General features: G+C 46.9%; 1 protein-coding gene across 1 annotated transcript; it reads left to right on the top strand.

Annotated features, from left to right (window-relative positions):
- The first annotated feature begins 6988 nt into the window (after positions 1-6988).
- foxc2 (forkhead box C2) lies at positions 6989-11762 on the top strand. The gene has a single exon (XM_062961560.1). It carries the CDS (start codon positions 6999-7001, stop codon positions 8457-8459), a length of 1461 nt encoding a protein of 486 aa, XP_062817630.1. The 5' UTR covers positions 6989-6998; the 3' UTR covers positions 8460-11762.
- The last annotated feature ends 247 nt before the right edge of the window (positions 11763-12009 follow it).

The raw sequence follows: 12009 nt of genomic DNA, 5'->3' as shown, positions 1-12009 counted from the left end.
TATTATTATTATTATTATTATTATTATTATTATTATTATTAATACCATAATTATGCATTCAGATGTCCATTCCTACAAATAACAGAACTAACTTCAATTCCTGAAAATGTGGATTTGGGGGGGGGGGGTGCACAGAAAAAGGATGTACCTCTCTACATACATCATCATCATCATCATCATCATCATCATCATCATTATTGCAAATTTAGATTTGCACAAATCATCTATCCTAACAAAAGGTGATGAGAGAAGCAACTGTTGCCAGGGAAGAAAAAGGAGGTGATGCCCCTTCTTCCCCTTTTGCTTTTGCAATTACCCCGAAAAATCACACCTTGGTGGCCAGCCCTAATTAAAAAGACCCCTTTAATTGCATTTTAATGGAACAATTAGGGCCGGGGAAAGGATGTGTGTATCCCTACACACACATATGTGTGTAGGGATGCACACACCCAGTTTTAATAAAAATGGAATAAAAAGAAAAGGAAAAGTTATCTGCAGAGGATAATGATATTTGAATTAATGGATGTTCCTTGCAACGGCGTTCCTTTCCTTTCCTTCTTTCAAGGTAATTACAACTAATTAAGAAGCCAAGTGTGAAGGGAGTTTAGGACCCAGGTGTGAAACCCCAAGAAGGGTTTGCAAAGGCAAACGTTGGGGTTTTCCTTCTCCTTTCAGAAAAGAAAACATTTGCTTCTCCTTCTATTTGTCCTTCTATTTGTCCCCTTCCTTAGCCATTGGATTTAACTCTTAACATGTCTAAAAGAACCCTCGAAATTGAGATTAATAAAAGGTTTAAGTTCTCTTTCTGGTAGCTTTGGGGAAGGAGAGATCCCTGGTTTTCCCAGATTCGGGATTTGGCTGATTGTCTAAAACAACAACAACAACAACAACACATTGCATAATATACTAGCTGTGCCTGGCCACGCGTTGCTGTGGCCAAGTGGTGGTGGTATTGGTTAATTTTTATTTGGAATTTTTATTTGGTGGAATTTTTATTTGACATTATTTGTATTTTTTAATTAATTTTATTGTAAATTGTCTTTTTTATTCATTATATTTTATTATTTTGTTGTATTGTTTTTAGTTATTTTGTTATTATAGTATTTTATTGTATTAATATGTTTAGTGTTTTTATTATTTTTTTATTGTCTTATTTGTATTTATTTTATTTTTTATTCTTTTATTAACACTGGGCTGAGTGGGTTGCTAGATCAAGTGGGCGGAGCTTAGCCTTCTAACTGGCAGCAATTGCATAAAAACAATTATTTCTCTCCCTCTAATTAGAACTTTATTTTTCTTTTCTTTTTGTTGTCGGAACCTAGGGGCAAGGATGGTAGGTTGTGTTGCCAAATTTCTAGGTTCTGGGGCTTGTACTTTTGTTATTTAGTGAGAGGAACGGACACCATTACTCCTTTATATATATAGATTGAAGATTCCAACTATTTTAATTTTGAATCCATTGGTTGTATCTCCTTGTGGCTTCTCGCCTTGTCTCCAGGTCTTCATCTTTTCCAGTTTTTCTTCAATTGAAATTTATCTCAACTTTTCCATAGCACATGATTTCACCTTAAACCTTTTCTAACTTTATTTGTTATTAATGCCTATCAAGAAAATTTTAAAATTTTCATTTAGATTGTTAGTAGGTTAGTGTTTATATTAGGCATGGGCCAACTTCGGCCCTCCTTCCAGGTGTTTTGGACTCCAACTCCCACAATTCCTAGCAGCCTACCTGCAAATGGGGTTTATATATCTGTGGAATAATGTCCAGGGTGGGAGAAAAAACTGTGTTTGAGGCAAGTGTGAATGTTTCACAGATCTCTAAAGCCCACCGGCCTAGTTTCCAACAGACCTCACAACCTTTAGTATTATGTGTAGGAATAGACCTTTAAATGCATAATAATAATAATAATAATAATAATAATAATAATAATAATAATAATAATGTGTTGTCGAAGGCTTTCATGGCCAGAATCACAGGGTTGTTGTATGTCTTTCGGGCTGTGTGGCCATGTTCCAGAAGCATTCTCTCCTGACGTTTCGCCCACATGTGGGCGAAACGTCAGGAGAGAATGCTTCTGGAACATGGCCACACAGCCCGAAAGACATACAACAACCCAATAATAATAATAATAATAATTTGTTGGTGTTGTTGTTATGCCTCTAGAGGTCTATTCCTACACATATGACTATTATTATTATTATTATTAGGAATAATAATAATAATAATAATAATAATAATAATAATTTGTAGTAGTAGTAGAATAAAGTGCTAAGAGCCGGTGGGAACGATTGGGACTGTGCAGTGAAATGCAAGCTGATTTGGTGGCAGAGATAAATAAATAATAATAATAATAATAATAATAATAATAATAACAACAACTATTTTTTGGGGCACTGGAAAACACTTCTGAAGCTCTGCTGTTTTTTTATGCACCGTTTTCCTAAGAGATCAGAGATAGCAGGTTATTGAGTCTAACAACTGAAACCATTGCCTTGTATAATTATATCTCGTTTATAATAATAATAATAATAATAATAGTAGTAGTAGTAGTCGTAGTCGTAGTAGTAGTAGTAGTAGTATTTTGGGGCACTGGAAAACACTTGTATAATTATATCTGAATAATAATAATAAATAAACAAGAGAGCTTCAGAAGTGTTTTCCAGTGCCCCAAATTATTATTATTATTGTTATTATTATTATTATTATTATTATTATTATTATTATTATTATTATTATTATATTGACACAATGACATAATAATAATAATAATAATAATAATAATAATAATAATAATAATAATAATTTGGGGCACTGGAAAACACTTCTGAAGCTCTGTTGTTTTTATGCACTGGCAAATCTCTATTTCCCTAAGAGATCAGAGATAACAGGTTATTCAGTCTAACAACTGAAACCATTGCCTTGTATAATTATATCTCGTTTATAATAATAATAATAATAATAATAATAATAATAATAATAATAATAATAATAATAATTTGAGGCACTGGAAAACACTTCTGAAGCTCTGTTGTTTTTATGCACTGGCAAATCTCTGTTTTCCTAAGAGATCAGAGATAACAGGTTATTCAGTCTAACAACTGAAACCATTCCCTGACATAATTAGATCTGGTTGCATACCACAAGAGAAGATTCGACTCTAAAGGGTTTTGGGCTCTTCTCTGAGAGGTGATGCTTTTCTAAAAAGTCCCGTATCTCCCAGAGGTTGTGAATTGTGCCTTTCCCCAACAGGGAAATTGTGTGTAAATTGTGTTGCGGGCCTTGTGGTCTTGCTGTGGCGCCTCCTCCTCCCATTGGCCCGCGCGGGGCTCTCCGGCGCCTCCCATTGGCCGAGAGCGGGTCCCGTGGGCGTGTCCCACGCGAGGAGTCAAAACCGGGCGAGCGAAGTTGGGGAAAGTTTTCTCCGGGGCGGCGGAGGGGAGAGAGAGGTCGGTCGGCGCAAGCTCGGCTCCAGCCCGGCCCGGCGAGGGGCTCAGGAGCCCGGCCTCCCCGCATCCCTTGGAACCCGGAGCCCACGGACGCCCACGGGCCCACCTGATCCGCGTCGGAGCCTCCTCTCTCGCCCTCTTCCATCTCCATCCCCTCCTTCTCTTCTCCCGGCTTTACTTTTGGGCTGGAAGGATTTGCATCCCAAGAAAGAGAAGGCGCAGCCAAGCCTCGCTGGGTCGCTCTGGAGTGAGTCTTCCGGGCTGGAGGGCCAAAGCCCAGAAGCATTCTCTCCTGACGTTTCAAGAGTCCCTTTTGCCAGGCCTGCTGAGGACTTAGAGGGTCTTTGGGATCCCCTGAAAGGAGTTGAAGAGAACCAGCAGCTGGAAAGAACAAGCCTGGGCGCTTGGAGGTGCGTTTCCTTCTCCTTTTCCCCACAAACCAGTCTTTGCGCCCTTTGGGTTTAAAGAGACATTTTGCCAGGCTTACCGAGGACTTGGGGGGTCTTTGGGGTCCCCTGAAGGCAGTTGAAGAGAACTAGCAGCTGGAAAGAACAAGCCTGGGCGCTTGGAGGTGCGTTTCCTTCCTCTTTCCCCCTCAAAGAAATCTTTTCGCGTTTGGGACAGTCTTAGAATTGTCATTCCCTTTTGCCAGACCTGTTGAGTACTTGGGGGTCTTTGGGGTCCCCTGAAGTGAGTTGAAAAGAACCAGCAGCTGGAAAGAACAAGCCGGGGCCTTTGGAGGTTTGTTTCCTCCTCCTTTTCCCCACAAACCAGTCCCTTTGGGTTTAAAGAGACCTTTTGCCAGATTTACCGAGGACTTGGGGGGACTTTGGGGTCCTCTGAAACAAGTTGAAAAGAACTAGCAGTTGGAAAGAACAAGCCTGGGCGCTTGGAGGTGCGTTTCCTTCTTCTTTCACCACAAACCAGTTTTTGCGCGTTTGGGACAGCCATAGAATTGTCGTCAATCCCTTTTTCCAGACCTACTGAGGACTTGGGGGGTCTTTGGGGTCCCTGAAGGGAGTTGCAAAGCAGTTGAAAACAACTAGCGCTTGGAAACAATAAGTCGGGACGTTTGGAGGTTTGTTTCCTTCTTCTTTCACCACAAACCAGTCTTTGCGCGTTTGGAACAGCTTTAGAACTGTTGTCAGTCCTTTTGCCAGACCTGCTGAGGACTTGGGGAGTCTTTGGGGTCCCCTGAAGTGAGTTGGAAAGAACTAGCAGCTGGAAAGAACAAGTCGGGACGTTTGGAGGTTTGTTTCCTTCTTCTTTCATCACAAACCCGTCTGTGCCCGTTTGGGACAGTCTTAGAATTGTCAATCCCTTTTGCCAGACCTGCTGAGGACTTGGGGGTCTTTGGGGTCCCCTGAAGGGAGTTGAAGAGAACCAGCAGCTGGAAAGAACAAGCCGGGGCGCTTGGAGGTGCGTTTCCTTCCTCTTTCCCCCTCAAAGCAATCTTTGCGCGTTTGGGACAGTCTTAGAATTGCCAGTCCCTTTTGCCAGACCTACCGAGGACTTAGGGGGTCTTTGGGGTCCTCTGAAACGAGTTGCAAAGAACTAGCAGTTGGAAAGAACAAGCCGGGACGTTTGAAGGTTTGTTTCCTCTTTCTTCCCCTCCACCAACTCGTCTTTGTGCCCCAGAAGGATTCGGCCCCGAAGACACAAAAAGAGACACAAACAAAGCCAAAGCGCCCCTCCAATAGGAAAGGAAGAGAATCAACGCGGGGTCGCCGACGAGAGGAGGGTCTTTGGGGGTCACTTGGACCCATTTTGCCGGCAGTTCACAGCGAGGACAATTACAAACCCGATTCCGTATCGTTCCCAAGCAATTCGGGATTTAGTTCGTAAGAGAAGAAGCCAAAGAATTGAAGAAACGAAAGAGAAGGAGCCAAGGGTTGTTGTCAGTCCCTTTGGTCAGAACTTGGGGGGTCTTTGGGGTCCCCTGAAGTGCCTTGAAAAGAATTAGCAGCTGGAAAGAACAAGCTGGGGAGTTTAGAAGTTTCTTTCCTTCTTCTTTCCCCCTCAAAACAGTCTTTGGGTCCGAAGAGAGAGAGAAAAGCAAAGCAAAAGCAACGCCGAAAGAGGCTTAAACTCGGAGCCGAAGAAAGGCGGGTCTTTGGGGGTCGCTTCGAGACAATTTGCCGGCATTTCACAGCCAGGACAATTACAAACCTGACTCCATTTCCCCCCAAATTTGGGCCCAAATCGAAAAGCAAAGCAAAGCCAAAGCGACACCTCCAATAGATTCCCATCAATTTTCAATTGGAGCGAAAGAGAATCAACTCGGAGTCTTAGCAAGGAGGGTCTTTGGGGGTCCCTTGGAGTAATTTTGCCTGCCATTCACAGCGAGGACAATTACAAACCCGGTTCCACCCCCACCCCCATCCCCCCAAAAATTGGGCCCAAAGAGAGTCAGAGAGAAGTAAACAAAGCAAAAGCGTCGCTTCGAATTGGAGCAAAAGGGAATCAATTCGGAGCCGAATAAAGGAGGGTCTTTGGGGGGTCGCTTGGAGTCATTTTGCCTGCAATTCACTGCGAGGACAATTACAAAGCTGATCCCACCTCCACTTCCCAAAAATTTGGCCCCAAAGAGAGAGAAAAGCAAAGCAAAAGCAACACCCCCAATTAATTCCTATCGATTCTCATCAATTGGACCGAAAGGGAATCAATTCGGAGCCGAAGAAAGGAGGGTCTTTGGGGGGTCCCTTGGAGTTATTTCGCCTGCAGTTCACAGCGAGGACAATTACAAACCTGATCCCACCCCCACCCCAAGCAAAATTGGACACAAACTGAGTAAAAAAGAAGTAAACAAAGCAAAAACTCCACCGATTGGGCCCAAAGTGAGTAAAAGGGAAGTAAACAAAGCAAAAGCGACTCCTTCAATTGCAGAGAAAAAGGATCAACTCGGAGCCTTAGAAAGGAGGGTCTTTGGGGGGTCGCTTGGAGTCATTTCGCCTGCAGTTCACAGCGAGAACAATTACAAACCTGATCCCACCCTCCTCCCCAAAAAATTGGGTCCCAAGAGTAAGAGAGAAGTAAACAAAGCAAAAGCGACGCCTCCAGTTGCAGAGAAAGAGGATCAACTCAGAGGTTTAGAAAGGAGGGTCTTTGGGGGGTCGCTTGGAGTCAATTCGCCTGCAGTTCACAGCGAGAACAATTACAAACCTGATCCCACTCCCACCCCTCACAAAATTGGACACAAAGTGAGTAAAAAAAAGTAAACAAAGCAAAAACTCCTCCAATTGGGCCCAAAGTGAGTAAAAGCGAAGTAAACAAAGCAAAAGCGACGCCTCCAATTGCAGAGAAAGAGGGTCAACTCGGAGCCTTAGAAAGGAGGGTCTTTGGGGGGTCCCTTGGAGTCATTTTGCCCGGACTATTAAATCCTTGATTCTATTTCCTACCCCACCGGAATTTAGTCCGAAAGGGAGAGCCCAAAGATCCTGAGAGGCGAGGCGAGGACATGGCGCGCCTGTGTGGCTTCTGAGACACGTGTTCTGCTCTCGGGACCCTTCGAGGACCTGACCCGTGTTGGGGGCGCTTCCCGGGGGCACAACATGCAGGCGCGCTACTCGGTGGCGGACCCCAACGCGCTGGGCGTGGTGCCCTACCTGAGCGAGGCCAACTACTACCGGGTGGGCGCCTCGGGCTCGTACGGGCCGGTCTCGGGCTCGATGGGGGTGGGCTTCGCGGAGCAGTACGGGCCTGGGTCCCTGCCCCGCGCCTACGGGCCCTACGCCCACCCCCACGCGCCCCCGGCCGCGCCCAAGGACCTGGTGAAGCCCCCCTACAGCTACATCGCGCTGATCACCATGGCCATCCAGAACGCGCCCGAGAAGAAGGTGACCCTCAACGGGATCTACCAGTTCATCATGGAGCGCTTCCCCTTCTACCGGGAGAACAAGCAGGGCTGGCAGAACTCCATCCGGCACAACCTGTCGCTCAACGAGTGCTTCGTGAAGGTGCCCCGCGACGACAAGAAGCCCGGCAAGGGCAGCTACTGGACCCTGGACCCGGACTCCTACAACATGTTCGAGAACGGCTCCTTCCTGAGGAGGAGGAGGCGCTTCAAGAAGAAGGACGTCTCCAAGGAGAAGGAGGAGCGGGCGGTGGGCAAAGGAGACCCCCTGCCCAAAGGAGAGCCCGGTTCCAAGCCCAACCAGAGCGCCTCCTCGAATATCGTCGCGCCCGAAGGGAAAGTGGTCATCAAGAGCGAGGTGTCCTCTTCTCCCGAGCTTCCCGTGGTGACCAAAGTGGAGACGCTCAGCCCAGGGTCGCGCTTCGGGCAGGAGAGCCCCCGCAGCGTGGTCTCGACGCCCTCGGGGTCCACGGAAGGGTCGCTCCAGGGCGAAGGGCACCACCACAATCCCCACCATTCGTCGCAGCCTTCCAACGGCTTCAGCGTGGAGAACATCATCACCCTGCGCGCCTCGCCCTCCTCCGCCTTGCCGGTGGTCTACGGCCAAAGCCAGGCCCCGGCCCCGTCCATCTACAGCCAGACCTGCAGCCAGGCTTTGGCCGAGGCCGGCACGGCGGGCTACCAGTGCAGCATGCGGGCCATGAGCCTGTTCACCGGCGGCGCCGCTGCTGCTGCTGCTGCTGAAGAGGCGACGCTCTCCGAGCACCAGGCGCAGAGCAACGGGCTCGGCTTGGCCCCGCAGCAGGACGGGCACGCGCACCACCACCACCCGCACCACCAGCACCACCACCCGCACCTGGCCGGGCATCACCAAGGCGGGGGAGGGGGCAACGGAGGAGCAGCCGGAGGGGGGCAAGCCGTGGCCGCCTGGTACTTGAACCCGGAGATCGGCGCGCCCTTCGCGGCCCAAGGCTTCCAGAACAACCTCCGGGAGGTCTTCCACCCGCACCGCATGGGCCTCGAGGCCCCCACGCCCGTGGCGGAGCCCCAGGGAAGCCCCGGACCCGCCTGCCAGGGACAGTTCCACCGCCCCGGGGGCCCCGCCCCGCTCTACCGGCACGCCAACGGGCCCTACGCCTACGACTGCGCCAAGTACTGAGGGCCCACACCTGGAGGGAACACACCTGAGCCCCACGGACAGGGACACGGGCCGCGTCCTTGGTTCCTCCCTTCCACACGCCTGGAGAGAGCCCACCTGAGCCCCACGGACAGGGACACGGGACCCATCCCTTCGTTCTTCCCTTCCACACACCTGGAGAGAGCCCACCTGAGCCCCACGGACAGGTAAAGGGCACCTTCCCTCGTCCCTTCCTTCCACACACCTGGAGAGGACCCACCTGAGCCCCACGGACAGGTACATGGGACCCATCCCTTCGTTCTTCCCTTCCACACGCCTGGAGAGAGCCCACCTGAGCCCCGCGGACAGGTAACGGGCACCTTCCCTCGTCCCTCCCTTCCACACACCTGGAGAGGACCCACCTGAGCCCCACGGACACGTACATGGGACCCATCCCTTCGTTCCTCCCTCCCACACACCTGGAGAGAACCCACCTTGAACTCTGGACTCACCTAATCTACTTCCAAGCAGGTACTGTGGATGATCTGCCTTGATATGGTCAGGGTTAATATGTACATTACAGTTTGGAAGGATATATGTAGGCCGAAGGAGACCCCATTTGGCCTCCAACTCTCCCAAAGGAAAAAAAGGGAAAGGTCTGGGTGAATTCACCTTGAACTCTGGACTCAGCTCATCCACTTCCAAGCAGGTACTGTGGGTGATCTGCCTTGATATGGTCTGGGTTATGTCTATGGCAGTTTGGAGGGATATCTGTAGGCTGAAGGAGACCCTTTTGGGCTTCCAATCTTCCCCAAGGAGAGAAGGGAAAGGCCCCAGTGGATCCCCATCGAACTGGACTCAGATAATCCCCATCCAAGCAGGGATTGTGGATGATCTGCCTTGACAGTCTGGGTTATATTACACACAGGCCCCTTCCTTCCTTCCACACAATTCTAGGAAATCCACCTTATCCAACAAATCCAACAATAACTGTGGACTCACCTAATCCACTTCCAGGCAGGCATTGTGGAGGTTTTGCCTTGATATGGTCTGGGTTGTGTATATGGCAGTTTGGAGGGATACAGGCAGGCAGAAAGGGGTCTTGTTTGGCTTCCAGTCCCCCCAAAGGAAAGAAGGGAAAGGCCTAGGAGAATCCTACTTGAACTGTGGACTCAGCTCATCCACTTCCAAGCAGGTGCTGTGGATGATCTGCCTTGACAGTCTGGGTTATATTATTCCTTCTACACAGCTGTAGGGAATCCACTTTGAACTGTGGACTCGGCTCATCCACTTCCAAGCAGGTATTGTGGGTGATTTGCCTTTACAGTCAGGGTTAGGTACATGGCAGTTTGTAAGGATCTAGGCAGGCAGAAAATGGGACTCTGTTTGGCTTCCAGTCTTCCCAAAGGAAAGAAGGGAAAGGCCTAGGTGAATCCACCTTGAACTCTGGACTCAGCTCATCCACTTCCAAACAGGTATTGTGGATGATCTGCCTTGATAGTCTGGTTTATATATGTGGCAGTTTGGAAGGATACAGGCAGCAGGTATACATAGACATACAGAGGCCCCTTTCACACAGCTGTAGAGATTAAGGAATCTACCTTGAACTGGACTCAGCTCATCCACTCCCAAGCAGGTATTGTGAGCAATCTGCCTTGACAGTCCGGGTTACATATATGGCAGTTTGCAGTCTGGGTTACATATATGGCAGTTTGGAAGGATACAGGCAGGTACAAGAGGACCTTGTTTGGCTTCCAATTCTCCCAAAGGAGAGAAAGAAAAGGCCCCAGTGAATCCCCATTGAACTGGACTCAGCTCATCCACCTCCAAGCAGGTACTGTGGATGATCTGCCTTGATATAGTCTGGGTTGTAAGGCAGTTTGTAAGGATACAGGCAGGCAGAAAAGGATCCTGTTTGACTTCCAATCTTCCCAAAGGAAAGAAGTGAAAGGTCCCTGGGATATTGGACCTATCTAGTATAATCCAAAGCAGGTAATGCGGATGATATGCCTGTGTAGATCCACCTGCGTCTACACTGTGGAAGGGATGCAGTTTGGCACCCCTCTTTAGGCCCCTTCTACAATATAGGATCCTGACTGTCAAAGGAGATGATGATCCACATGGTTTGCTTGGAACTGGATTAAATAAGGCCCTTTCTACACTGCCGTACAAAATCCGGATTATCTGATTTGAGTTGGATAATCCAGGGGCCTTCCACACAGCCCCATATCCGAGAAGATCAGGGCAGAAAAATCACACAATATTCGCTTTGAACTGGGTTATCTGAGTCCAGACTGAGATAATGTGGGATTTTTTTTGGTCTTGATATTCTGGATTATAGGGCTGTGTGGAAGGGGCCCTAGTGTTTTGGACTACAGCTCCCACCATTCCTAACTGTTAGGAATGATGGGAGTTGAAGTCCAAACCACCCTGAGGACCTAAGTTTGCCCATGCTTGGTCTACACTGTGGAATTAATGCGGTTTGGTTCCACTTTGCCACTGCTACATGCTATGGAATCCTGAGTGTTGTTGACAGAGAAGGCTAAGAAGTCCTCAATAAAACTACAAATCCCAGGATTGTGTAGCATACAGCCACCAGAGTTCAAAGCGGTACTAAACCGCGTTAGTTTCTGCAGTGTAGACGCATCCCGAGTTGCAGTTCTTTCCCTTCCAATTTATGAGTTGAGGAGAAGTTGGACTTTTGGGGCATTTAACTGTCAATCAATGCTAACTTTTCATAATTCCAGAGTGACAATTTGATAGGACTGTGTGAGGGAACCCTATAGATATTCTATATATAAAAATATAAATATTCTCTCTCTGTGTGTGTCCTGGCGTTGGGTTCTGATTCGTTTCAGGTCGGTTTTGGGGAAGGTTTTGTTCTGTTTCTTGTGTTTTGTAAATAATTGTTCTGTGTGCCTTTCAATCCCGGCTTCCATTCATTCTTGGAAAAGCCTTTAATATAATATTTAAAGTTGAGTTCACTGGATTGTTTCTATTTTCTCTCCCCTCCCTTCGAGGTCCAGCTGACAAATTGACCATCTCTTCCCCCCTTTTTATCCAAAAAATAGGAATAATTTATTGTTTTGATGGTGTTGTTTATTATTTTGTTTTGTTCATCCTTTGGACTTTTTCTGGACAGGAGGGAAAAACAAGAGAAAGGGACTGTGGAGATGTATTGGATACTTTGATATATATATTTTCTTTTGTAAAAGCAACCCTCCAACAAACAAACAATCGCTTTGGAAATTATTTTGTCTGATGTTGTGGTTTTGCAACTTTTGTACTCATTCTTTTGGGGAAAATAATAATAATAATAATAAAGGAATAAATCAGTGCTGTTAATTTCTCCTCCAAAACAAAGTCGCATTTTTGTGTGAATTTCTGGTTCGGCTGTGGAAGGGACAAACCTGGAAATAATAATGCAAAAACATAACACTATAATAGTATATTGTAATAGTAACAATAATATAATAATAATGAAATATAATAATACTATAATATGATAACAGCAACAACCATAATATAATAATAAGATATACAATAACATAACACTATAATAGTATAATATAATGGCAATAATAATAATATA

The sequence above is a fragment of the Anolis carolinensis genome, unplaced genomic scaffold (assembly GCF_035594765.1).
Source record: "Anolis carolinensis isolate JA03-04 unplaced genomic scaffold, rAnoCar3.1.pri scaffold_9, whole genome shotgun sequence".
NCBI classification, from domain to species: domain Eukaryota; kingdom Metazoa; phylum Chordata; class Lepidosauria; order Squamata; family Dactyloidae; genus Anolis; species Anolis carolinensis.
This window is presented reverse-complemented; position numbering and strand designations above follow the sequence as displayed.

What these genes read in the sequence shown, in the direction of transcription:
- foxc2 (XM_062961560.1), top strand. Translation starts at nt 6,999, where the DNA reads ATGCAGGCGCGCTACTCGGTGGCGGACCCCAACGCGCTGGGCGTGGTG.